This window comes from Aspergillus clavatus, genomic scaffold, assembly GCF_000002715.2.
Source record: "Aspergillus clavatus NRRL 1 1099423829800 genomic scaffold, whole genome shotgun sequence".
Classification (NCBI taxonomy): domain Eukaryota; kingdom Fungi; phylum Ascomycota; class Eurotiomycetes; order Eurotiales; family Aspergillaceae; genus Aspergillus; species Aspergillus clavatus.
The window spans coordinates 1,019,860-1,044,925 of NW_001517099.1; the positions used below are offsets into that span (position 1 = coordinate 1,019,860).

Below are 25,066 nucleotides of genomic sequence, written 5' to 3' on the forward strand. Positions count from 1 at the left end.
CTAAGTACTTTCTAAGTACTTAGGTTTTTAAGTACTTAGAAAGTAGTTAACTTTAAGATCTCTTAAGTTTATTAGAGTATTTAATTTAGTAAAATAACAGAAAGGGTGGTGTGAGCTGAAATCTATTTTAGTATGGTAAAGGGTGGTGCGAGCATCACATGACTTATTCTTGTAATTTACAGATTTACTGCTCGCCGGAGTAAAATTACGAGCTCATCCGACCTGCAACCACCCGCTCTGTCTGCTCTGTCCAGTTTGTCCGCTCTGTCCGCTCCACGCTCGACATTAACATGACGCTTACATATTCAACGGCAGCTGAGAGAGTCAAGAGCACTGAGGGGCCTTGAGTTGGGTGGTATCTCCATGGCTCATTCCCAATGTCATTGACCATAAAAGCGTCGTTGGCACCGTCTGCTACGACATAAGAGATACAAATCAACGATCCATCAGAAGCTTTTCATCCTTCGCAGAAACCGACTCTGTGCGTCGTGTCTATCATTTCTACTGGGAGAAAATATGTCCAAACTACTGGTCATCTGCGGCGCTACTGGCCAACAGGGAGGCTCTATCGTGGAGACCATCCTGGGCGACCCTCACCTGTCCAGCCAATATCGCATGCGGACACTTACCCGCGATCCCAGCAAGCCCGCGGCCCAGAAGCTGGCTTAGCAAGGAGTGGAAGTGCTGCAGGGAGACCTAGACGATGCAACCAGTCTCGGAGAAGCTCTTCAAGGGCGCGAATGCTGCGTACGCCTTCACCGAGACGGTGCACGACGAGCAGATGAGGGCACGCGACTCCGCGCGAGGAAAGGCTCTGGCCGATGCCGCGGTGGCCGCCAGTGTCGAATTCTATATCTACAGCACCCTCCCCTCTATCACTAAGATCTCCGGCGGCGAATTCACACGCGGCGAGCACTTCGATGTCAAGGCCGAAGTCGAGGACTACATCTGCTCTCTGCCCATTCGCAGCGCCTTCCTTTCTCCCGGCTCGTTCATGCAGGTCTTCCTGGGCATGATGCTTTACATTCAGGACTTTGGCTACTGGGGTCCGGAGACTGAGGAACTCCTGGTGGCCAGCGTTGCAGAAGCGCATGGAAAACTGACTACGCTGGAGGGATTTTTCGACAAACACGGCGTGAATTTTCAATCTGGTCATTGAAAAGCCGCAGGGGGTGGGGTATACTTGGAATAGGAGATGTCTGCAAATATGTTGACTATAGAGTATAGACCAAGAAAACAGTGAATTAGCAAGATGCCAAACAAGTCTTATTTCACGATACTCTCTTCCCATGAGCGGATTACCTGATGACCCCTTAAAGCAGCACCGACGTAGTTTTTCTCCCCGGGAATAACAATAATATACCTAGGCACCTACCTCAGTCACATGACATAAGTCAGGTGAGACGTCCTTCTAAAAACCAATTTTAGGAATGACTATCTATCCTCCGTCGTACCCTTACAACCTCGTACCTGGCACAGAGCGCTAGGTCCTAGAGGTCATTTCGCCATGGCCTTCCAAGAGATGATTGACTACCTTAGGCCTGGGCCGAGGAGGAAAAACCGGTAAAGAGCCTGCTTCTTCGGATTTAACCAGGACTATCTCCTGGGAACATTGACTCTATGACGCATTGGGTATGGTTATCTTTATCATCGCCGATTTTTCGGCTGTTCGATGTCGCCTGAGCGCGATTATAAATCTGCCAGCCTCCCAGGTGGTATTTCTCCGGTCCATTAGGGTGAGATTGGGCAGAAATATCGTGGAGAAGGGCCGGATATCATAAGTTACTTACTGGTGCTCGTTGCCACTCGCCTGTACCTCATCGACAGTCATGCAATCATGACCCATGGATACTGTATCCTGAGATAACCGAGCAGCTAAAGGTTCCCCAAGTTGTCATTGAGGGTATGCGGTTACTTTGCGACCTTGTGTCGATAATTCCTATGCTTATTCATACATCGTCGCCCTTGATTGCAAGGTTAGGTCTCGTGCTAGCTCTTTGTATCAGACATCGTGGTTTGCGCATAAGAGCTTCACCTGATATTGGCAATCTTCTTCCGTTTGTGGCCATCAATCATCAACTAGGGCCCGTACTTCCAGGAACTAAGAGTCATCCCGGCAACGGATAACTATCTCTGAGAGAATCCAATTCAGGCAAAAACTCCTTGCTTGCCTCGTGCATTCCATCCGGGTTTACCTTGATCCTTACAGGCTGTTGAATTTCACCTGGGGCAAATCGCAATTTATGCATTGTCGAGAATCTGCTGTTGCTGATAGGAGGAATTAAGAGGCCTCAGGAAAATTCGCAGCATATCTCATTAAGCAAGCAGCTGTTATTGCATTCCCCCCAATCCCCACTGATGCCACACCTCGGACTGTTACGTCATTGTTCAGTATCAGGGATGGTGACTGTATAGCGCATCGACACGTTAAGGCCGATCAATTGGGGGTTTCTCGCTGGTTTATCATCGGGATGGCTGTGAATGTGAACCCCCCAACTCAAGTGGAGGTAGTGGTGCCAGACAATGAGAAAGCATTCGAGAATCAAAATCGAACAGAAAAACCAGACGCCAATGATGCTGTTCCTCAAACACGGCCCTCTATATGGCGCAAGCTGAACCCTCTACGACTGCAGAAAATACCCCCCGTCCCACAAGAGAGACAAGTAACCAAGGAATATGGCGCCAATATCTTTAGCCATATATTCTTCGAGTGGATGACGCCCTTCATGAAGGTCAGTAAGAGATTCCGAGTTTGGAAAACAATCCGAGTATTCACAAAGCTTGTCTAGGTTGGTTATCTCCGACCACTAGAACCACAAGATATCTGGACCGTCAACCCGAAAAGAGCAGTGGAGATCTTGTCAGACAACCTAGACGTAGCTTTCAAGAAGCGGATTGAACGGGGAAGCAAGCGGCCACTCGCATGGGCCCTGTTCGACAGCTTGAGAACCGATCTAATCATTGGCGGCGTGTGCCAGCTTGTCGGCATGCTATGTCTCGTCCTATCGCCATATCTGGTCAGGCATCTGATCGCATTTTCAACCGAAGCATATGCGGCTCACATCACTGGGAAACCCGGACCGTCAATTGGACCGGGCCTCGGGTATGCCTTTGGCCTCTACGCGATGCAAGTGTTACAGAGTCTCACCATGAACCAAGCCCTGTATCGAGGCATGCTTGTTGGAGGTATGGCCAAAGCGGCCCTTACCTCGAAGATATTTCTGAAAGCCATGAAATTGTCGAACCGTGCGAAAGCCGGAGGAAAGGCTCTCAAGAGCGCCGAGGACAAAGAGGATGCATCCCAAGCAACCAAAAAAACATCTAAAAAGGGTGCGGGAACTGCTCAAGGCGAGACGCCTGGCTGGAGCAATGGACGCATCACGACCTTGATGGGTGTGGATGTGGATCGCATCGACAGAGCCTGCGGCATGCTTCATCTTCTCTGGTGCTCGCCTATCGGCCTCATTGTCGCGTTGGTCATTCTGATAATCAATATTGGCTACAGCGCCCTTGCTGGATACGCACTCCTTGTTCTCGGCATGCTCGTACTCACCTGGGCGATGGGTCTCCTCGTGCGCTTCCGTAAAGCCATCAACAAAATCACCGATCAGAGGGTCACCTTGACGCAGGAAATATTGTATAGCGTTAGGTTTGTGAAATTCTTCGGCTGGGAAAGTAGTTTCCTGCAACGACTCGAGGCAGTCCGAAGGCGCGAGGTAGACTCAATCAAGAAACTCTTGTTCGTCCGACACGCCGTTGTAGTGTGTTTGGTCTCGTTGCCCACCTTTGCATCGCTGCTATCTTTCGTCACGTACGCATTGTCCAAGCATGGCATGTCCCCGGATCGCATCTTTGCGTCTTTGGCATTATTCAACGTCCTGCGTATGCCACTCACGATGCTCAATATGACGATCACGCAAGCCACCGATGCCTGGACGGCTATCACCCGAATCCAGGAGTTTCTTTTGGCCGAGGAAAAGTCGGACCCTATCGAATGGGATATGGGTCTAGATAAGGCCATCGAGGTTGAACGTGCGTCATTCACCTGGGAGCAGGTGCAAACCGCCAAGGGAGATGAAAAGAAAGAAGTGAAGCCGAAGGGGTTTCAGTCGTCGAAGGTAGCGCCCAGCAGTACTCCGGACACTACCAGTGACATGACAGAACAAGAGCCCTTCAAGCTTCGGGATATCGACTTTGATGTCGGCCGCAATGAACTACTGGCTGTGATAGGAACGGTCGGCAGTGGCAAAAGCTCATTACTGGGGGCTTTGGCAGGCGACATGCGATTGACTGCGGGCAAGGTCCGCATGGGTGCAACTCGATCATTCTGTCCACAGTACGCCTGGATACAGAATGTTTCGGTGCGGGAGAACATCCTGTTTGGTAGCGAGTATGACGAAAATTTCTATGACAGTGTGATTGATGCCTGTGCCCTGCGATCTGACCTGGAAATTTTCCCCAACGGGGATGAGACGGAGATCGGGGAACGGGGTATCACCGTTTCAGGGGGCCAAAAGCAGCGGATCAATATCGCCAGAGCCGTTTACTCACGGGCGGACATCGTCCTGATGGACGATCCATTGTCCGCGGTCGATGCCCATGTGGGGCGTCATATTATGGATAGGGCCATCTGCGGCCTGCTGAAGGATAGATGCCGGGTACTGGCGACCCATCAGCTTCACGTACTGAGCCGGTGTGATCGGATCATTGTCATGAAGGAAGGCGCTATCGACGCAATTGATACGTTTGACAATCTCATGCGAGATAATGAGCAATTCAGAGATCTGATGTCGAGCACTTCGCAGCAAGAAAAATCAGAGGATCCTGTCGATGGCCAGGATGGTGGCGAAGCGCAGCCGACAGAGCCGGCTCAGGGCCAGGCCAAGAAGGCCAAACCAGCTGCCGCCTTGATGTCCAAAGAAGAGAGGGCAACAGGATCAGTGGGGTGGAAGGTGTGGAAAGCGTACATATCCGCTACTGGATCGTTCTTGATCAACTGCGGTGCTTTTCTGGTGCTGTTGGCATGCCTCAACTGCGGCCTCATCATGACTGGATTGTGGGTATCGTACTGGACGTCCAACAAGTTTCCGGCCCTATCCACAGGTCAGTATATGGGGATCTACGCCGGGATCTGTTCGGGACAGACTCTGGCCCTCTACTTATTTGCTCTCCATGTGACGATTGCCGCAACCTACGCGAGTAAAGCCATGCTACAGCGGGCGATGTACCGAGTCTTGCGCGCACCAATGTCCTTCTTCGACACGACGCCTCTAGGACGAATCACCAATCGGTTTTCAAAAGATGTCCAGGTGATGGACAGCGATCTTGGAGATTCCATCCGCATGTTCGCTTTCACGTTCACGCAGATCCTCTGCACCATGGGACTGATCATCGCTTTTTACCACTACGTGAGTGGCTCATGAAGAGTTCTACTTATAGCTAGCAGACGCGCTAACAACTGTGACTAGTTTGCCATTGCCCTGGGTCCTCTCTTCATTCTTTTCCTCCTTGCCGCAACATACTACAGGGCATCTGCGCGGAACCTCAAGCGGCATGATTCAGTACTCCGCTCGACGGTGTTTGCCCGTTTCGGCGAAGCCATCAACGGGGTCGCCAGTATCCAAGCATATAAAATGGAAGGGTACTTCCAGCGCAACCTTCATGAAAGCATCAACTCTATGAACGGCGCATATTTCTTGACCTTTTCCAACCAGCGGTGGCTCTCGATCCGCCTTGATGCGATCGGCAGTCTTTTGATCCTGGTGGTTGGGATTCTGGTTGTAACCTCTCGCTTCAACGTTGGTCCTAGTGTATCTGGTTTAGTCCTTTCGTACGTCCTGAACATCACGCTGAGTCTGCAATTCACCATTCGGCAATTCGCCGAGGTCGGAAACAACATGAACTCCGCCGAGCGGATTCACTACTACGGCACCGATCTGGATGAGGAGCCTCCTCTCCACTTGGCCGACGTGCCGCCAAGCTGGCCGGAGAAGGGCAGAATTACCTTTTCCGACGTACAAATGCGGTACCGCGACGGACTGCCACTGGTGCTCAAGGGCCTCACGATGGACGTGCACGGCGGTGAACGCATCGGGATCGTCGGGCGCACAGGCGCCGGCAAATCCAGCATCATGTCGGCGCTATTCCGCCTCACTGAGCTGTCCGGCGGCAGCATCAAGATCGACGATGTCGATATCGCCACGGTGGGGCTCCTCGACCTGCGTACGCGCCTCGCCATCATCCCACAGGACCCGACGCTCTTCCGTGGCACGATCCGCTCGAATCTGGACCCGTTCAACGAGCACACGGACCTGGAGCTCTGGGCCGCGCTCCGAAAAGCGCACCTTGTCGGCCAGGAGGTGCCGGCGCAGGAGGACGACGACTCGCCTGACGGCACCCTCACCCCGCCCTCGGTGAACGAAAAACAACACGCACCGCAGCGCCTTCACCTCGATACCACCGTCGAAGAGGAAGGGCTGAACTTCTCCCTGGGTCAGCGGCAGCTGATGGCGCTCGCGCGCGCGCTGGTGCGCGACGCACGCATCATCGTCTGCGACGAGGCGACCTCGTCCGTCGACTTCGAGACGGATCAGAAGGTGCAGGAGACGATGACGCAGGGATTCCGCGGGAAGACGCTGCTGTGCATTGCGCACCGGCTGCGCACGATCATCCACTATGACCGCATCTGCGTGATGGACCAGGGGCGGATTGCGGAGCTGGGGACGCCGCTGGCGCTGTGGGGGAAGCCGGGGGGGATCTTCCGCAGTATGTGTGACCAGAGCGGGATTACGAGGGAGGACTTCCAGGCTGTTTATACTTGAATAGAAGGTATGTATATATATATATATATCCGGGGTGATTATAGAGCTGGATGTTGGCTTCTGCAATCGGACGGGTAGATTTGGGTTTCATGATATAGACACTACCTTTGAAAAAAAAAAAAACAGCCAATCGGGTCATCATATCCAGTTCATTGAAACATAATACCGGCTACAAAGCTCAAGCCTAGGGGAACCTAGCATCACAAAAGTCAAGCCTAGCTCCAATCGACAGTACTGGGTGTACAAGCCGTCTTGCCGACAGCCCTGTCATACCACGCATCTCCACAGGACACACATTATCAATCGACCCACGGGACATCGGCAGCTCCATCTGAGCTTCTTATTCGAGGAGAACGCATGCATAGCCAGCCTATCAGACTTGGTCTACTGTCCTTGGTACTTCGGTTAGGTACTGTCCTCAGTAATCTACCAGCTCAGCTCCTGGGGGGTGGTAATGGTACCCCATTCTGTTCTGTTCTGTTCCTGCTTGTGCGTGGTTTGCACGGACTGTATCCATGAGGAGTTGACTCCTGGAGCGCGAGGCAGTACAATGCCCAGCATGTCTATCCCAAACGTATATCTGTAGGACGGAGTACTTTCCCCCTACTCTCCATCTTCTCAGCATGGAAACCCAGCCCATAGGATAGACCAGAGGTTACCTGTGACCACACTCACACTCCCCAGGCCAAAAAGCTAGGCACTCTCTCCCCAAGGAACCATCCCCCGTGATCCAACGATTCAGGCAACTAGCCCCGAGTCCCGAGTCCGACGGGCCTGATCTGATCTGATTGGCATCTACCTATATCCCTTTGTGCCTGTGCCTGTGCCTGCGCCTGTGCTTGAGCCTAAAACCTGGCCACTCACTCCCACTCCCACTCCCACTCCCCGGATTAAGAAAAACATGGCAGCCTAATCTGTACTAACTCCCGCGACGACCACTTTTTTTTCTCTTTCTTTCAGGCACGGCGGTGGAGCCAATCTCAGCCCCTGTGCGCGTGCCTGCGCTAGCGGTTCCAGGAAATCCGGATGATGGGTTATGACTTATGAATATGGAGGAGGGCGAGGATAAGGTGATTGGGGATTGGAGATCTGGGGGGGGGGGGGAGGGGGGATTAAGCTTATTTTGACTTGTGGGCTGTGGTGTAGTTTGCTTTTGGACCCTGCTGTGGTAGTAGGTTGACAGATGTAGATGGTTATATATGAAGCATTCGAGACCCTTTCTTATACCCCCCCCCCCCTTCCCCAATCTAAGGGGGACTTGGAAAGAGTGTTGATAGTGATACCTGTGATGGTACGCATATAGGTAGAGACACACGTGACATGTATCAACCGGTCACCCTGTAGGACTCGGACTCGGGATCTCGGGGATTTTCCGCTCCAACAAAAAAAGTCTGGATTATTTATTATTCGATAAAAAAAAAAAGACCATAAAATGATGCTTTGAAATCAATCATGAGAATCAAGCTAAATTAGTTCTCCCTGTCTTTCTGCAGGGTCTGACTCACTGTCACAAGTCACAAGTCACTAAGTCATAGCCTGCCCCGACGACCCCGCTCCACCTCGGACCATTACTGGGAATGGGAGGTTCGTCGCAAGGCTGACTGACAGTCGAAAAGTACCAGACCCTGTCGGCTGTAGGTATAGGGGTGTGCACAGGACCTCAGGATTGACATGACGAGAGTGACGTGGTCACGCCATGGCGTAAGTTGAGTCCTAGGTGAATAGATAGATAGATAGATAGATAGATCGATAGATGAGAAGATGGAGGACTAGTTGACTGCTCACTACTAGAAAAGGACTCAAGAGATCGGTGGGGTTCGAGATGAGATGATGTAACATAAGAACAGCTGAGGGGATTCAATTCCTCTACCAGTCTAGTCTACTCTGTAGAGATCATATGAGTCAAATTCGTATTCAAACACTTACTACTCTGTAATAATAATGATTATTATTTATTGAATACTAAACCCTTATAGTATTATCAACCAAGTAAGAAGAGTTCCATACGACATATACTTCGGAACTCGGGGATTGCGGATATCCGGATTAACCAACACTTTGCCGATGCTTAGGTAATGCTGTCAGTGGACGGGTGCTTCGGGTTGCGGGTCCGAAGTCGGGACAAGTTGCCTGATTCGTTCTTATAGGAGAAAAGAGGGTTACCTTATGTACTACTATGTACTCAATTCAGTGCATAGCTGGAATAGTTCGTAGTACTCTGTAGTAGTGTTGGGATAAGCCTTGACAATCCGTAGTTAAGGCCCTTAAGGGAAGTGCCACAGTCCACAAGTCTACAAAGTCTACAGCCACTAACTACTAATTTACTAGTCAACTAGTTAGCAACTAGTTAGCAACTCTAGCAGAGGAGAGAAGTCTCGGCATCTTCAACAACATCTGACATCACTATCATTGATCACATCCTACATAGCTCTTCTACTACTACTACTACTACTACTACTACCACCACTACTACTGGTCCAAACTCCAGGTGGGAGGTTGGAGAGATATGCAGGCCTCCATCAGACAAGAAACAGCGGTCTGACAATCGCATCTCTCCAAAAGATCCTCCATTCTGAATCCTAAAAAGCTGACTGACTCCGGATCCTCTGCCGTCTTATCCCGTCCTGATTTAACGATCATTTCCTCCTCCACTTCCGAGGTTTCCGTGTGCTTCCAGATCTGGTGACAAAAGAAGTAGTAGGGGGGGGAAAATTAACCCACATGTTCTCCCATGGCGAGTCATCAATGGCAAATCTTGAATTCGGTGCCCTCTCATGGGACAATCGAACCGTTCGATGTGAAAAAAGCAGAAATTAAAATTGACAGGAAAAATTTGGCCCATTGCTTTGAATTGCTTATAAATTCCTCCTACGCCCCGCCCCTTCCAACCAGCATGCTTTTTGGGCTTATATCATTTACGTTGGACGACTTTCTTCTCGGTGTGCATGGGTAATGGGTTCACCAGCAGTTCAGCCTCTATAAGATATAATCCTGGCGAAACCCGATCTTTTCTTTCCAACAACCCCCTTCCTCCAGAGAACAGCTCAATTCCTTACTGCTTGACTTTCCATCAGATACTAGCAATTCTCTCCTCCCCCCCCCCCCCTCCCCAGGATGATGGAAACACAGACCGCAACCGCGCCAGTCTTGGCGTCATCGCGCCAGTCCGGACGTAGTTCCGACAGCAGTAGTTCGCTGGACGCCATTGCGCAAGAGAAACAGAGACTGGCCGCCGCCAACTTCGCTTCCTCGACGGACCGAGACCGTCCGGACCTACACAACGCCGCCTCCCCAAAACGGTGGAAGACCTTCTGGACCGCCTTCCGCTATCTGCAACACTTGACCCCCAAGCAGGTCGATGATTTCATGGCCTCCTACGTCATCTACAACCTGGACTGGTCCGACGAGAAGCAGATGATCGAGACGCTGGGCCCCAACTACCAGGACAAAGTCGGCGACTGCCTCAAGGCGTACTATGGCGTGCTCAACCACCTGTGCGCCCTGGGCGACGTCGAGAAGATGTACATCCCCCCGTTCATGAGCAAAAAGGCCACCGTGCTGGAGAACCAGCTGCTGTACGAGGAGTCGATCGCCCGCGACATCGGGCTCAAGGCCGGAGATCGCGTGCTGGATCTGGGTTGCGGCCGCGGGCGGGTGGCGGCGCACATGACGCAATTTTCCGGCGGCGCCCAGGTCACCGGCATCAACATCGATCCCAACCAGATTGCGCAGGCGCAAAAGTTCAACGACAAGCGCGGCTTCCGCAACAAGTTCGTCGTCCAGGATTTCAACTCCCTGCCGCTGCCCTTTGAGGACGAGTCCTTCGACGCCTTCTACCAGATCCAGGCCCTGAGTCTCTGCAAGGACCTGACCGTCCTCTTCCGCGAGATCTACCGCGTCCTCAAGCCCGGCGCCCGGATCTCGCTGCTCGACTGGGTCAGCTTGCCGGCGTACGATCCCACCAACCCGGAACATGCCGAGCTCATGCGGCGCGTCAAGCCGCTCATCGGCGCCGTCGGCACCCCGACCCCGGAGGTCCTGGAACGCGCCCTGGCCGACGCCGGGTTCACTGTCCTGAAGTCGGACAACGCCAGCTTGGACGGCTTGCAGGCCCCACTCATCGACACCGTCGACATCTACTTCCGATCCATGCGCCAGGTCATCCTGGGCTTGGTCAAGGTGCATGCGCTGCCGCACCACTTCAAGACCCTGATCAACCGTCTGTGTCTGGATGGCCAGGCGTTTGTCAAGATGGACCGCATGCGCCTGTGTTCCACGAGTTATCGGATCATTGCGCAGAAGCCTCAACGGTGATCGTCCCTTCATCCATCCCATCCACCTTGGATCCTCGTCTCTGGATCCCCGCGGACTGGAGCCGCATCATCAAAGTCAACACGTTCTGCTGGCGGGATGAGACCGGAAGAGAGGGGAGAAAAAAACGCCACACACAGACAGCAAACCCAAAAAAAAAAAAAAGAAAAGAAAAAGAAAAGAAAGGGAAATACTTATAATCCACTCCGTATATACACGGCACGCCGGACTATAATCGGCACATGTCGACCCCCAGCAGACTAGATCCTCAAGGATGAGAAATCTGCATCTTCCTGAGATGAGGATCCGAGGTCCCGGTCTAGCATCGTGGGACAGCCGACAACGTGGTCAAAGTGTCTTGGACTAAACTCCCACGTGTGTTCTGCAGACCCGGATACCTACCAGCTTGTCGGATTTTTTTTTTTTTCGACATGTCTCTCATCAGTCATCACTTCATCTCAGAGCTAATAGCCACTGTGTGGCCTTGTATAGATTTTTGCATTTGTTAGGGTAGCATTTGTGGATTTGGTCTAGTTGGTTTCTTTTATGGTGTTTTTTTTTTTTTTTGTTCCCTTTTTTTTTGGCGCCTCGAGTTGGATACCCAATGAGAGGGGGAGTCTGGAGGCTTCATTTTGAACATAGAGATCTATTTAATAGTATATAACTTACCGAGTATATATATATGGACAAATATCAAATATCAATCAATATCACTGTATATTATCTTCTATTCGATAGGTGAATGGGCAGATCACCCACTATCACCACCACCCCCACTGCCTTGCCCTTACAGCCATCCATTTGCGCACGTTGCGGCCAACCCCATGTAATCGTATACTAGATAGATAGTAGGCTGGAGAGCAGCTCTCTTTCAACTCTTATGATCCACTATCTCGTCCACATGTCTGGTTCCAACCTCCCATCTCACTATTCCCAGATGTCAGAGTAGGCGTTTGGTTTATTTAAGTCATGTTCTTCCAAGTCCAATATCCCCTCCCCCCCAAACTGGGTCCCCATTCTCGTCATGCTCCATCGCCCTGCCGACTCAAGTAATTATCATCACCTACGGTATTAATCCTACCAGTCAAACCAGAACGAGAAAGAAGAATGGGATTCATATTCCCAGCTCCCTCCCAGCTCTGTCATTGTCGATCAGCAGATCAGCACGATCCCACTCCCACGTTGTGTCCCACTGCTGCATAAGTGAGGAAGTGACTCCATCGCTCGAGTTATTATTTTTATTTTCTTTTTTTTTTTTTTTTTTGCTTTATCTTGCTGGAGAGCGTCATTACAGGCACCGTGCATTACTAGTCACTATCGTGATTTCGTTCGATGGTCTTTGATATATATGCCCGCCGGCCGTCCCGTACCGCGGTCATGAGCCCTCCCTCCCATTCCCATTCCCTCTACGACATCGAAAACTGGCCGCTCCCTCCCTCCCGTCGCGAAAGCACCTTCTCCTCCTCCACGGGGTCGTCTGGATCCGCCATCCTGGGTTCCCCGTCGTCGCCTCTGTGGCATTCGCCCCCCACCCCTGCGACCTCGCCGGGGACGCGGTCGAGGGTTCCCTCGCTGCACGAAGACGCCGTGCGTCTCCAGCTCCACCCGGCCGTTACGATGTATGTGCGCTCCCTCCCTCGTTTTTGACGTCTGCTCTGCGGAAAATCGTGTTGTTCTGACGATGGTGTTTAGATCGTTCGTCCGGAATAACAAGCTCTTCAAGCTGAGATACACCTACATCGACATCTGCAAGGATGTCACGGGGACGCTGAAGTGTTTCGAGCTGGGCGGCGGAGTTGGCCAGCAATCGCCGTTTATCCACAGCTGTAAGTCAAAAGTCCCTCTTTTGGGATCGAATCCAAATCACTCCAGGAAATTTTCAATCTCATAACCCAACCCAATGACTTGTAGTCCATGGCACGAAACTCCCCGTCCCGCACCTCGAACACCCCAAACTCTGCGACGAACCTTCCCTCCGCATCTCCTTTCTGGAGGAGCAAACCGTCCAGAGCAACTGCACCGTCTTCACCACCCAGATCTCGTACACTTTTGAAGATTGGCGGGGTATGTCACTTCTATTCTTTTTTTTTTCCCTCCCTCTTCGGGATATCTCTGTGTGGGTGGGTTTTGGGCCGCTAATCCGAGACAGACTGCGTGCAGTTCCAGGAACTCGTCCTCGCCGCGAAACTGGTCTTCATCGCGGGCATCGCTGAAGCGAAATCCAAAGGCCGCGGTGAAGAATGCATCAGTCAGAACCTACGGGTGCTCCGCGGGCCGAACGGGAAACAAGTGATGCTTTTCTTTGCAAATTCACAGCGCAAGGAGCTAAAGCGTTATGTCTCGATACCTTGTATGTGTTCCATTTGATTTACTTAATGCTCTACTCCCTGGGGGCTTTGTTTTTTTTTTTTTTTTTACAACGAGGAATCTGACTGGATGGGGGCAAATAGTAAACTGCATTGACACGGTCAACCCGGGCAAGAAGGCTGGTCGGCCGGTGGTGCTCGAACTCCAACCGAACTTTGACATTTTGGCGCAGATGAGGGTGTTGAATATCCAGTTCCTGGATGACCAGGGTATGTCCCATGTCCACATTCACCTCTCACAAATCACCGAACAGACCGGAACTGACGCTGACGTTGACATCGCTCCAGATCGCAAAGCATTCTGCGCCTTTCTCACCAATCAAATGCTATAACCTCGTCACATCCCTGTGGTCTCTGGCTGTTCAGGGAGAACCAGGGGCCGAGCCTTTTTTTCTTTTTTTTTTTATTTCCTGCACACAATCACACTACATACTACATCCGTTCAAATATCCCTCGCCAAAAATCGGCTGGCAGCGACGATTATTGGAGTACCGGATATCACCTGGACCCTACTTTCTTTTTTCTTTTTTTCTTTCTTTCTTTTGATTTATGCGGGTCTTAGCACGGAGTTCTGGGTTGCGGGGCATGGGGGGGGGAGGTATACCTATTATTGATTAACTTATATTTGTTGCACATTTTACATAGGAGCTCGGAGGAAATACCCAGGGGTGCGATTTTTCGTATTGGATGAAGGAGAGACAGATTTGGGCTTTTTAGCTATGGTACTTGCTTGTTTTTTCTTTTTCTTTTTCTTTTTGTTTGGACTGAGATGATGGACTACTGAGTAGTGAGTACTGACTAGAGTAGTTATCAATGCGCGTAATCAGCGCAGAAAATGAGACCATCCTAATCATAATAGTATATATCTAATAAAGTCTAATCCTTCGACCCAGACGCTATGATTACGAGTCAAATCCGACACACGTGGAAATGAGGCCATTGCATTGCGGTGGTTGTCAAGAGGATATACACAGTACTCCGTCCACAGCTATCATAGGTATCATAGGTATCATTCATATGTATGATATAGGGGCTGCAGGGACATGTCCGTATACCAAGATATTAACTGTATTCACTATTATTACTTGAATTGTCCACAAACAGGGCTATCGACTTTCCATCCCCTCTTGTCTTTATCATCATGTTACATAGTACTTATTAGTCCTTAATATTATGTCTTAATATTATTATGTCTTTCCCCTTGTAAAACAATCAGTCAATGTGACCAAGTGGACCCCCCCCCCTTCCAGCGAACTATTCCTGCGCATCGCTGCACGTGCAGATCAAGTGTCAAATTGCCTCTCTTCCATGGCGTCGCTCTTCAAACGCCCCACGCCCAGTAGTATGTTTATTGATCATTGTATAGTGTATCGTGTATAAAACTGGAGATACTAGATAGACTCTAGAGCCATGTCCTCCGTACAGAGTACAAGGCTAACTAACCCTCTTCCCTACTAACTACTACTAGCGAGCTACCAGACACGAGGCGATCCGAGCCTCGTGCCAAATAAATCAGCTAATGAGGGCCTTTTTGGCGTGGGTTGACCTGATCGGATCGGATCTCTGACCCCTCGAGGTTCCTCTTATCTACCATGTTTCTGGCTACGCTACCACTACCACTACATCCTCCTATGGCGACTGTGTTTGGAAGGTTGATGTTGATGTCGATGCCGGTCTACGACCATCACTACTTTTTGAAGCAGAGAACCCTTTCGATCTTGATTCTATTTTATTTCCTTTTGGCGGTTTGGGGGATTAGACATGGGGAAGTTGCGGACGAGGCTGTATAAGACCGACCGTGCGCGCGATTTCGAACATGAGCAGGTATGTCTGCAAGCGAAAGATTCAAGATGATTTCCCGGTTGGAATGAAATGGATTGGATTGGAATGGAATCGGTATAACTAATGCGATGATGGGGAATAGGACCGCCATGTTCGTATGCGCCAGATCTACGAAACAATCGACAGACAAGGCTTCCAGTGGATAGTCGTCCTGGTTGCGGGCGTCGGTTTCTTCCTCGATGGATATACGGTGCGTCGCTGGCCATCTTTTTTTTTTTTCTTTCAGAACGAACAACAACAGCAAGGGAGGCTGGCTAACTGCAATCCCTAGCTCTTCGCCAGTAACATGGCCCTGCCCATGGTCAGCTACGTCTACTGGCCCGACGACACGACCTCGAAACGGCTCGCGTACATCAACATCGCCACCCTGACCGGCACCTTGCTCGGTCAGGTCCTCTTCGGCTACCTGGCGGACCGCAACGGCCGCAAGACGATGTACGGTGTCGAGCTGATCTTGCTGATTGCGTCGACCTTGGGCGTGGTGATGGCGTCGCGCGGCGAGCACGACAGCATGAATGTGTTTGGGTGGTTGGTTTGGTGGAGGATCCTGGTGGGCATTGGCGTTGGAGCGGATTATCCGCTCAGCGCGGTGATTACATCGGAGTAAGTGCTTGTCCAGGACGGGGTGTTTGTTCGGAAAGACATGAGAGAGAGAAAAAAAAAAAAGGAGTGAGAAAGGCTGATGCTTTGAGTGAGGATAGGTTTGCTCCAGCGAAGCACCGTGCCCGGATGATGGCCACCGTCTTCTTCATGCAGCCGCTCGGCCAGATCGCCGGCAACATCGTGACCCTGATCGTCGTGGCCGTCAGCAAGGAGCAGGACCATGCGGACCTCACGCGCACCTTCGACATCATGTGGCGCTGGGTGGTCGGCATCGGGGTCATCCCCGGGGTGATCGCGACGCTGTTCCGGGTCGCCATCCCGGAGACGCCGCGGTTCCTGCTCGAAATCGAGGACGATCCCATCACGGCCGAGTTCGACGCCACCGCACTCTTCAACGAGCCGCCCACGCTGGACCCCGAGGACAGCTGGAGCCAGCTGCCCATGCCCGCCATGTCGATCTCGACGCAGATCACCGCCACCACCACGCACGCCGACCGGCCGTCCTCGCAGACCGAGATCCTGCAGCCCGCCACGCTCAACTCGCACTGGCACCTCACCCGGAGGGACATCGTGGAGTACTTCTGGACGGAGGGCAACTGGCGCACCCTCGTCGGCACCGCCCTCTCCTGGCTGCTGTTGGACTTTGGCTTCTACGGCATCGGCCTGTCCAGCCCGCAGTTCCTCGCCAAAACCTGGGGCTCGCTGAGCATCCACGGCCCCGCCCCCATCTGGCAGACCAACGACGCCCCGGGCGCCAACGTCTATCAGATGTTCATGGACAGCTCCATCCACGCGCTCGTCATCCTCAACATCGGCAGCTTCGTCGGCGGCCTGCTGCTCATCCTCTTTATCAACAAGATCGACCGCACCGCCCTGCAGAAATGGGGCTTCCTCGTCCTCGCGGCGCTCTTCATCGCCCTCGGCACCATGTTCATCACCGTGCACAAGGAGGGGCCCGTCGCCGTGATCTTGTACATCATCGGCCAGGCCTTTTTCAACTTCGGTAGCACATCCCCCTCTCTCTCTCTCTCTTTTCTCTTTCGTGGGTGATATACTAACCGACCCAACCCACCCTCACAGGCCCCAACGCAACCACCTACATCATCCCCGCCGAAGTCTTCCCCACCCGCTACCGCGCCACCTGTCACGGCATCAGCGCCGCCGCCGGCAAGCTCGGCTCCATCCTCGTGCAGGTCTTCTCCTCCTACTACAAGTTCGGCACCGGCCCCGGCGACGAGCCCACCATCCGCCACGGCTGGATCCTCATCATCTTCAGCGTGTGCATGATCCTCGGCGCCGCCATCACCCACTTCTGGGTCCCGCCCGTACAGCGCGACGCCACCGGCCGCGGCCAGTTCTGGGGTGGGAAACCCCAGTCGCTGGAAACCTTGGCGTTAGGCCGGCAGGGGTGGAGAAGTCGGTATGCCGTACAAGGGACGAGGGAGAGGGTGAATGGCTTTCCGTATGAGATGAGATAGCAGAGGTGTGGGATTTTCTTATTCGCTCTTTTTTTTCTTTTCCTTTCTCCTTTTCTTGTATATATATAGACTTGGATGGGTTGTAACTAGCCATTGTGGTTTCCGAATGATATCCCAGATTGGCTGCAGCGAGTCGTAGAGTTACAGGTCTAGTGTTGTATCTCAGCCAGCAGTATGCAAGTATTCGAGAAAGTGAATATTCAGGTACTGATGGGTGCATTCTCATTGGCCAAAAACAAGTGAAAAACGCCCGTGTTCCGTCAACTAACTTATCAATGGAAAGAAAATAGAAAAGAGAGAAAAAAAAAGAATGCATCATCCGTGAATCGAACACGGGCCTCGTCGATGGCAACGACGAATTCTACCACTAGACCAATGATGCTAGTTGTTGAATAACAGACATTATTTTTACCTTATAAGGCTAGCAACAAAAAAGGTAGAAAGATAATAAAACAAATGCTACAACTACAAGCAACAGCAGACTTCTGTATGGCACCGGCGGTTCCTGTCAATCTCACTTAGTCGATAACTCCTTAATCGCTGCTTGGTTCTCTCTCTGGACTTTGAGCGAGTGCGGCGACTCTTCTTCGGATGTCCTCTGGTTTACTTCGTGGTTCGACTCTTGTGGGCAGGGCATGAGATGGGTTCTACCTAGTACGTTTCACCGTTGGTTGCTGGGCATGATGGGGGTGGTATATATTGGTATCATGTGGTGTACTTCGGTCATGTTGGTTTTCTGCTTCTACCTGGTTTGCTATATATTTCTCCCTGTGAGACTATGCCAGTGCGTGAGTCCTTGTGTGGTTGAGGTGTCCTGCAAGCCTGTCTGTCAGATGTCAGGTATGTATATATATATATTCACCTGGCGTATCCCCAGCCCGAAATACTCTGGATTACAACCGAAGGCCCGGAGGGTTCTAGGTACAAATGGAGGGTCTCGGCTGGGATGAGGATTATACCGCAGGTCATATCCATATAAGCGTATTAATAAAAATATCATCTTCCTGCCAGGTAGGTTGTACACAGGGATAGATCTATCGGTGATATATGTCCAGCAGCTATTAGAATATATTCTCCTATTTGATATAACCAAATATCAACCAGCTCGTATAGCTCAGTTGGTAGAGCGCGTGACTAGTAATCACGAGGTCCGCGGTTCAAATCCGCGTGTGAGCATTTCTTTTTTTGTTTTTGTCTTTCTCTCTACCGTTTCTTGAAACCGAAATCGATTGATCGTTCGGTTCGGTTCCCCTCTGTCTTTTTTGATTTTCTTCATTTTTTTTTTTTTTTTGATATCAATTACCATTCCAATTCAACCTAGACTAATCATACATGTCAACTGCACTACGAACGCAATGTACAGCCCCCCCCCGCATAGTGAGGCGTCCCCTGCAGGCTGTCAAAGTTCCATTCATCCGCACAGCGCTTGCTAAGCTGATCTACAGGTATATATAGCGCTAGATAAGCTGTTCTCAAGATATACACCAGCAGTTTAACGCAATTGATCGACAGATCGTGCGGGGTGAGCGGGGTGCGGTCTCGGAGATGCTCCTAGCTGCTGGTGCTACCGTCCTAGGCCTTAGCTAACTGCCGGACTAGATCCTTTGTCAACTGGGAAAGACCACGACTTGTGCACTGATTGAATCGTCGAGAGACGTGGAACAGAGTTCGCACCTGTATACCCCCTCCTACAACAGCCTCAGGCTCTCGGCGCAATGGAGGACAGACAAACGGGGAAATGGAATTGGTGACGCCGACAAGCAGCAATGCCACTCCCCCCTGCTTGCTGAGGTCTCAAAAATGGGCATTGTTCTTCCTGTGCTGTACGCCTCGGCTGGCTGAGACACCTTATTCCCCGCACCAGGGCCGCCCCGCTTCCTGGGGTGATTACTTATTTGAGACGTTTTAACCTCGAGCTCTCCCTTCTTCTCTTCCATCCCACCCATCTTCTATCTCAGATTCGACAGAAACAAAATGACTATCCCGATCACTGCCCAGCCATCCAAAGACCGCGTGGAGCCGGACTCCGTCAATGTCCCCGTGGGGAAGTTCCCCCCGACGGCCTCATCCACGGAGATCGATGCCCCCCAAATCGCATCGGACGTGGTCGATAGGCTCAACAGCGCCCTCAGGCAGAAGGACTACAAGGCCGCTTCCAACCTGTTCATGGAAGATGGCTACTGGCGGGACCATCTAGGTTTATCGTGGGATTTCCGCACCCCCAAAGGCAGAGACAACATCGCCGGCTTCCTGGAAAGCGCCGCACAGCTGCCGCAGATTGAGATCGACCGGTCGTCTCCCATGCTTGCGCCCAGTGTTGGACCCATCGATGCGTTTGGGGACGTCTTCGGCGTCGAGTTCTGTATCACTTTCACGACGGAATCAGGGAATGGGAGGGGTGCCGTTCGGCTGGCGGAGAAGGATGGCGCGTGGGAAATATTGACTCTTTTCACGACTCTGAAGGAGCTCAAGGGGCACGAGGAAGCGGTCAATAGCCGTCGTCCTCTGGGTGTGCAACATGGGGAGCAGCTGGATAGGAGAAACTGGCAGGACAGACGGACAGCGGACTCCAATTTCGAGGGAAAGGATCCCGCTGTTGTGATTATCGGTACTTCAACTTTCGATTCTGAAGCGAGTGTCCCAAACTAACAGGAATAGGCGCTGGCCAAGCTGGTCTTACGGTCGCTGCCCGTCTCAAGATGCTCGGCGTTGATTCCCTGATGATCGATGAAGAGGACCGTATCGGAGACAACTGGCGACGCAGATACCACCAGCTCGTCCTCCACGACCCCGTCTGGTATGACCACATGCCATACCTGCCATTCCCCGCCCACTGGCCGGTCTTCACCCCCAAGGACAAGCTGGCGGAGTTCTTCGAGTCCTACGCCAAACTGCTGGAACTCAACGTCTGGACCAAGACCACGCTCAAATCGTCCGCATGGAGCGATGGGGACAAGCAGTGGACCCTGGTTGTCGAACGGCGGAAAGAAGATGGTTCGGTGGAAACTCGCACCCTTCACCCGCAGCATGTCATCCAGGCCACTGGCGCTTCCGGGAAGAAGAACCTTCCCACATTCAAGGGGTTGGATTCTTTCAAAGGTGACCGGCTCTGTCACAGCTCCGACTTCGCGGGCGCAAACCCCAACTCCACGGGGAAGAAAGCAGTGGTCGTTGGGTCTTGTAACTCGGGCCATGACATCGCGCAGGACTTTTATGAGAAGGGATATGAAGTCACGATTGTGCAGAGGAGCTCAACCTGTGTGATCTCATCCACAGCTATCAGAAAGATCGGGCTCAAGGGTCTGTATGACGAGAACGGCCCTCCCACCGAAGTCGCCGATATGTTCCTGTGGAGCATGCCGGCCGAATTGTTCAAGGCGCAGCAGATTAAGGTCACGGCCGCCCAGAACAAACACGACGCCAAGCTCCTTGAGGGACTGGAGAAGGCGGGCTTCAAGATCGACATGGGACCGAATGACGCGGGTCTCCTGATGAAGTACTTCCAGCGTGGCGGCGGTTACTACATCGATGTTGGTGGCAGCCAGCTCATCGTGGACGGCAAGGTCAAGGTGAAACAGGGCCAGGAGATCGCCGAGATTCTTCCGCACGGGCTCCAGTTCGCGGACGGCACGCAGTTGGAGGCAGACGAGATCGTGTTTGCGACCGGATACCAGAACATGAAGACGCAGGCGCGCCTGATCTTTGGCGACAAGGTCGCTGACCGAGTCCAGAGTGTCTGGGGCTTCGACAAGGAGGGTGAAATGCGCACCATCTGGAGACAGTCGGGACACCCTGGATTCTGGTTCATGGGGGGCAACCTGGCGCTGTGCCGGTACTATTCGCGGCTGCTGGCGCTGCAGATCAAAGCCCAAGTGGAGGGTCTGACGAGTGTGAGCGAGCGGTAGCGTATGATCTCTAGATAAGGCAAATGAAGAACAATTTTTTTTATCATAAGTCTCAACCCAACCACTTCTCCCGCGCCGCAACCCAAACCCCAAGCGTCAGTATCAGGGTGTAGACCGCGCTCCGGAACTGCTCCTCCGCCATTTTAGACCCGCTGGATGAAGCCGTACTTGTACATCCCGCCAAAGCCGCCAGCGGCATGCGCTCCCACCTACTGATCCGAAACCCCCGTCTCGTCAGCGACGCAATCCGCACCCTCCTCCGCGTCCTGGGCTGGACGATCCTAAGCACGAACTCCCGTCCCTCGCCGTCGCCATCCCCTTCACCCTCACCCTCACCCTCACCCTCACCCTCACCCTCACCCTCACCGCCACCCACAGCATTCTCCGACGACGCAGACGCAGATGCAGACGAAGACACCGACTCCACCCCCTTCCCCTTTCCGCACCCCCACTCCAGCACTCGCTCCCCATCCCGAAGCGAAAACCGATACCCGCCACCCGGCAGCTCACCCGCAACCCAGACATCCCCGGACCCAGGGAACCGCACCTCCGCCTGCGCCTGCGCCTGCGCCTCCGCCTGCTTCTTCCCAGCCCCGTCTTTCTTCCTCGACCCTTGGTGATTGTATATAACCCCCACCACGGCCCCGGCGCCCACTAACCCCGCATTGGCATCCCCATCCCCATCTCCATCCCCATCCCCATCCCCCGACCCAGCCGTAGCCGTCGACGCACACCCAAACCCCTCACTCTGCGTGATATACATATCCGCAGCGCGACACTTGGGCAGGTTCCGGGCGGGGCGGGCGGTGAAGCGCGCGGGCCGCCAGATCTCGAGGACGGGGAGGGGCCGGTTTGCGCGGGTGAGGCGCTGGATTTGGAGGAGGAGTTTCGGGGTTAGGCGCAGCGGGTGGGATTTTGGTGGGGGGTGGGCGAGGGGGAAGAAGGGGGCTGTGCTTGTGTGTGTGCTTGTGCTTGTGTTTGTGTTTGTGTTTGTGCTTTGGGTTTTCGGGTTAGTTTTGGGCTTTTGGAGGAAAGTATAGATAGGGTTTGGGGGTGGAGTGGAGAGGACCTTGGTTGGGGTTCGGTGTCGCTGGCGCTGGCGCTGTTGGTGGAGGAGATGGAGGAGATGGAGGTCATTGTTGATTTTTAGAGAGAGGGAGAGAGAGAGAGAGATGAGGTTGAGTTGAGTTGAATTGAATTGAATTGAATTGACTTGTCTATATGTAGCTTGTACTCTGAGGTCAGCTTGGGAATAGATAGGGCTAGGACGATAATTTATACTCGACGAAAATGCATCCTCCAATCTGGATAGCTGCGCTGGACGTCGTATTCGTAGGTCAGACAAGCTCTGGTATCAGCACAAGACAAAGAACTGCGCGATATTATTAGACAGACAAACAGACTAGGAAGGGGTCTAGATGGATAGACTCAAGCCATGACAAGGCTAGTCCTTAGTCCAGGCTAGACAGCGCTGGGCGCATTGACGAGTACGAGGACTTTCTGTTCTGGAATCTGAATGCCTCAATTCGTTCCGTCTGCCCGACTATCATCTCTATAGAAGCTTTGATTTACGAGTATGATCAGGTTGTGGCCTCAAACCTTGTGGATGCGCACAGCTTCAGGCAGCGAGATTCAATATCGCCAATCACAAGAGCGGATAATTGAATTCGATTGTGTCAGAGCAGGCACCCAGAAAACGAAGACCCACCAAGTGTTTTGGTTTAACACAACAGTTGAGTAGAAGTGGAGTGTTCTATTGTTGGGGCAGCACCTAGTTAGTATACAGAATACAACAGAGTCCTACAGGCTATTCCAACGCTCATCCACCTGTCGCAGATGTTCCAGCTTATCGGCCCACTCATCGTGGAACTCCTCGATTTCGATGCCACGCTCTCGGGCAACCGCATATAGCCGGTCGCACGCCGCCCGGGCTTCACGAAGTAGTAGCTCTGGTGCCTTGGCCTCTCTCTTCCCATCCCTGCTAGTCTCGGAAGGCAAGTCGAGGACAAACGCCAGCTTCTCTAGCTTGGGTAGGTACTCCTTTGACGCAAACGACTCGATCCATTTCTCCCACTGCTCCGACCGACACAGCGACACCGGCCCGCGGAAATAAAGCGTCGACAAATTCGGCGGAAACTTCGCGTAGAGATTCGGCAGGTACTCCGGGTCCTCAAAGATCTCGCCCACGCTGAGCCGCAGCGTGCGCAGGTTATCCAGATGCGGCAGAATGCCCACGAACATATTCTCCCGCGCAAAGTGGAAGTCCAGCCCGTGCGTGGAGCGCAGCGTCAGCGTCCGCAGATGGTCTACCACATGCGGCAGCGCCACCGCCATCCGGCACAGCGCGTCCAGCGCATCGTTCTCCACGATCTCGACGGTGTCCATGAGAACCTGCGCGGGCGGCTGGTTCGCCGACTCCACCTGCGGATTCGGCTTGCTGTACTTGTCTGTCATCCACTGCGCGACCAGCTCCGGGATCGATGTGAACTGGAGCCGTCTCTCCTCGGGTGTCCCCTCCCCCACCGTGATGTACTGTGGCGTTGCCTCCCCGCGTTCAATGGCGGCGCGGTGCGTTCGCAGTAACTCTGCGTTCGTCGGGCCCTCGAATCGCAGACCCGAGGTGAAAATGAGGGCCAGGTGCTTCACGCGGCCCTGGAGGATGAAGGGGCTCTGGATGACCTCGCCGCTGGCGGAGTCGATCTCGAGCCGCTCCAGCGGCCAGTGCAGGGGCATCTCCTTGTCGTTCAGGCCCTCACTATGTCCGCTGTCTAATTCCAGGTCGCGGACATTGGTGAAGTGCTCGCTGAGGATTGCCCATTCCTTGTCTGAGGGGGTGTTTTCCTCGATGCGGAGCGAGCTGGCGTCCTGTGGGATGTTCTGTAGTTGAGATAGGAGTGCCGATTTGTGGTTGTCCAGGTCTTGGCTGTGTGGACCTTGCACGCGCACTGTGGGGGTGGGAGTCTCTTTAGGGACATTTTGAGCCGCATCTACTGTAGCAGCGCGGAATTGTGTCAGAATTGGCCAGGATTTGGACAGCCCAGCGGCCTTGCCCAATGTTTTTCCAAGCGGCCGAATTGTTCTGGCTGTGGGCGGGAGAGACCACAGTCGCCCCTTGAGGCATGTAGATAAGTAGCGACTACGCTATTTTGTTTAGCTTTGATACGCAGAGTTATAAGATGGATGATACCTACCATGATGCTTTGACTTGCGAGATGCTGAGGCTGTTGACATGGAGTGTTGTAGTGTCGTCGAGTTCCGATCCATCCCTTATCGTCTATCGCTTATCGATAGCTTGTTTGTTTGGACTGTTTGTCTTGACCTTATATCCTGCCTGAAGTGGCCTGAATTGACCTGAATTGGATGCCTGAATCTATCTATTATTCACTCAAGATCGAAGAGCTAAAGATCCGTGAATGCATTTGACTTCTCACATCATTCACTCCATTTTCTCTTTTCCCCATTAATTTATTTCACCCATTGAGTGTTCTAATGGCCAATCATATCCTACCCCCAATGACTTCGCCAAACACATTCGTGACTCTGTCCAGTCCAACACAACGACAAGACCTTCGAGCTGAAAGGAGTCGGGACACCACTCGCTAAGTAATGATGATATAGCAGCTTGAAAATACACCGGTTCCAAAGGCTTGGAGACACGCTGTATGGGGGTACGGAGCACTCTCGCTTCGGACCGCAATAGAAAGCCTATCCTTCGAGGCGAATTCGTCGTTTCCAGTACC

The 25,066-nt window shown here is 52.6% G+C and overlaps 9 protein-coding genes and 2 non-coding genes across 11 annotated transcripts, besides 20 other annotated features; 8 read left to right on the forward strand and 3 right to left on the reverse strand.

Annotated features, from left to right (window-relative positions):
* The first annotated feature begins 232 nt into the window (after positions 1-232).
* Positions 233-273: a microsatellite.
* Positions 274-516: 243 nt separating this feature from the next.
* On the forward strand, positions 517-669 carry ACLA_048530 (uncharacterized protein; the record flags this gene model as incomplete). The annotated part of the gene is made up of 1 exon (XM_001271808.1): positions 517-669. The coding sequence occupies one exon, from the start codon at positions 517-519 to the stop codon at positions 667-669; it is 153 nt and encodes a 50-aa protein (XP_001271809.1).
* A 34-nt stretch (positions 670-703) lies between these two features.
* ACLA_048540 (uncharacterized protein) lies at positions 704-1,159 on the forward strand (the record flags this gene model as incomplete). Its single annotated transcript, XM_001271809.1, has 1 exon — positions 704-1,159. One exon carries the CDS (start codon positions 704-706, stop codon positions 1,157-1,159), a length of 456 nt encoding a protein of 151 aa, XP_001271810.1.
* A 1,312-nt stretch (positions 1,160-2,471) lies between these two features.
* ACLA_048550 (ATP-binding cassette transporter YOR1) lies at positions 2,472-6,821 on the forward strand (the record flags this gene model as incomplete). Its single annotated transcript, XM_001271810.1, has 3 exons — positions 2,472-2,732; positions 2,790-5,408; positions 5,469-6,821. 3 exons carry the CDS (start codon positions 2,472-2,474, stop codon positions 6,819-6,821), a joined length of 4,233 nt encoding a protein of 1,410 aa, XP_001271811.1.
* Positions 6,822-7,682: 861 nt separating this feature from the next.
* Positions 7,683-7,706: a microsatellite.
* An 836-nt stretch (positions 7,707-8,542) lies between these two features.
* Positions 8,543-8,575: a microsatellite.
* Positions 8,543-8,576: a microsatellite.
* A 574-nt stretch (positions 8,577-9,150) lies between these two features.
* Positions 9,151-9,176: a microsatellite.
* Positions 9,177-9,254: 78 nt separating this feature from the next.
* Positions 9,255-9,294: a microsatellite.
* Positions 9,255-9,295: a microsatellite.
* A 640-nt stretch (positions 9,296-9,935) lies between these two features.
* ACLA_048560 (class I SAM-dependent methyltransferase) lies at positions 9,936-11,135 on the forward strand (the record flags this gene model as incomplete). The annotated part of the gene is made up of 1 exon (XM_001271811.1): positions 9,936-11,135. The coding sequence occupies one exon, from the start codon at positions 9,936-9,938 to the stop codon at positions 11,133-11,135; it is 1,200 nt and encodes a 399-aa protein (XP_001271812.1).
* Positions 11,136-11,283: 148 nt separating this feature from the next.
* Positions 11,284-11,323: a microsatellite.
* A 1,044-nt stretch (positions 11,324-12,367) lies between these two features.
* Positions 12,368-12,396: a microsatellite.
* Positions 12,397-12,509: 113 nt separating this feature from the next.
* On the forward strand, positions 12,510-13,830 carry ACLA_048570 (uncharacterized protein; the record flags this gene model as incomplete). The annotated part of the gene is made up of 6 exons (XM_001271812.1): positions 12,510-12,751; positions 12,825-12,958; positions 13,044-13,196; positions 13,282-13,482; positions 13,583-13,708; positions 13,787-13,830. The coding sequence occupies 6 exons, from the start codon at positions 12,510-12,512 to the stop codon at positions 13,828-13,830; spliced, it is 900 nt and encodes a 299-aa protein (XP_001271813.1).
* A 180-nt stretch (positions 13,831-14,010) lies between these two features.
* Positions 14,011-14,041: a microsatellite.
* A 1,218-nt stretch (positions 14,042-15,259) lies between these two features.
* On the forward strand, positions 15,260-17,421 carry ACLA_048580 (phosphate transporter; the record flags this gene model as incomplete). The annotated part of the gene is made up of 5 exons (XM_001271813.1): positions 15,260-15,322; positions 15,423-15,530; positions 15,612-15,943; positions 16,042-16,946; positions 17,024-17,421. The coding sequence occupies 5 exons, from the start codon at positions 15,260-15,262 to the stop codon at positions 17,419-17,421; spliced, it is 1,806 nt and encodes a 601-aa protein (XP_001271814.1).
* Positions 15,362-15,392: a microsatellite.
* Positions 17,422-17,732: 311 nt separating the features above from the next.
* On the reverse strand, positions 17,733-17,803 carry ACLA_048590. The gene has a single exon. It is a non-coding gene; the product is annotated as a tRNA-Gly (tRNA).
* Positions 17,804-18,524: 721 nt separating this feature from the next.
* ACLA_048600 lies at positions 18,525-18,597 on the forward strand. The gene has a single exon. It is a non-coding gene; the product is annotated as a tRNA-Thr (tRNA).
* A 798-nt stretch (positions 18,598-19,395) lies between these two features.
* On the forward strand, positions 19,396-21,326 carry ACLA_048610 (uncharacterized protein; the record flags this gene model as incomplete). The annotated part of the gene is made up of 2 exons (XM_001271814.1): positions 19,396-20,029; positions 20,080-21,326. 2 exons carry the CDS (start codon positions 19,396-19,398, stop codon positions 21,324-21,326), a joined length of 1,881 nt encoding a protein of 626 aa, XP_001271815.1.
* A 52-nt stretch (positions 21,327-21,378) lies between these two features.
* ACLA_048620 (uncharacterized protein) lies at positions 21,379-22,089 on the reverse strand (the record flags this gene model as incomplete). Its single annotated transcript, XM_001271815.1, has 1 exon — positions 21,379-22,089. The coding sequence occupies one exon, from the start codon at positions 22,087-22,089 to the stop codon at positions 21,379-21,381; it is 711 nt and encodes a 236-aa protein (XP_001271816.1).
* Positions 21,647-21,692: a microsatellite.
* Positions 21,873-21,906: a microsatellite.
* Positions 21,877-21,906: a microsatellite.
* Positions 21,996-22,031: a microsatellite.
* A 186-nt stretch (positions 22,090-22,275) lies between the features above and the next one.
* Positions 22,276-22,321: a microsatellite.
* Positions 22,276-22,330: a microsatellite.
* Positions 22,331-22,474: 144 nt separating this feature from the next.
* Positions 22,475-22,499: a microsatellite.
* Positions 22,500-22,504: 5 nt separating this feature from the next.
* Positions 22,505-22,537: a microsatellite.
* Positions 22,505-22,542: a microsatellite.
* Positions 22,543-23,126: 584 nt separating this feature from the next.
* Positions 23,127-24,520, reverse strand: ACLA_048630 (uncharacterized protein; the record flags this gene model as incomplete). Its single annotated transcript, XM_001271816.1, has 2 exons — positions 23,127-24,437; positions 24,518-24,520. The coding sequence occupies 2 exons, from the start codon at positions 24,518-24,520 to the stop codon at positions 23,127-23,129; spliced, it is 1,314 nt and encodes a 437-aa protein (XP_001271817.1).
* Between the last annotated feature and the right edge of the window lie 546 nt (positions 24,521-25,066).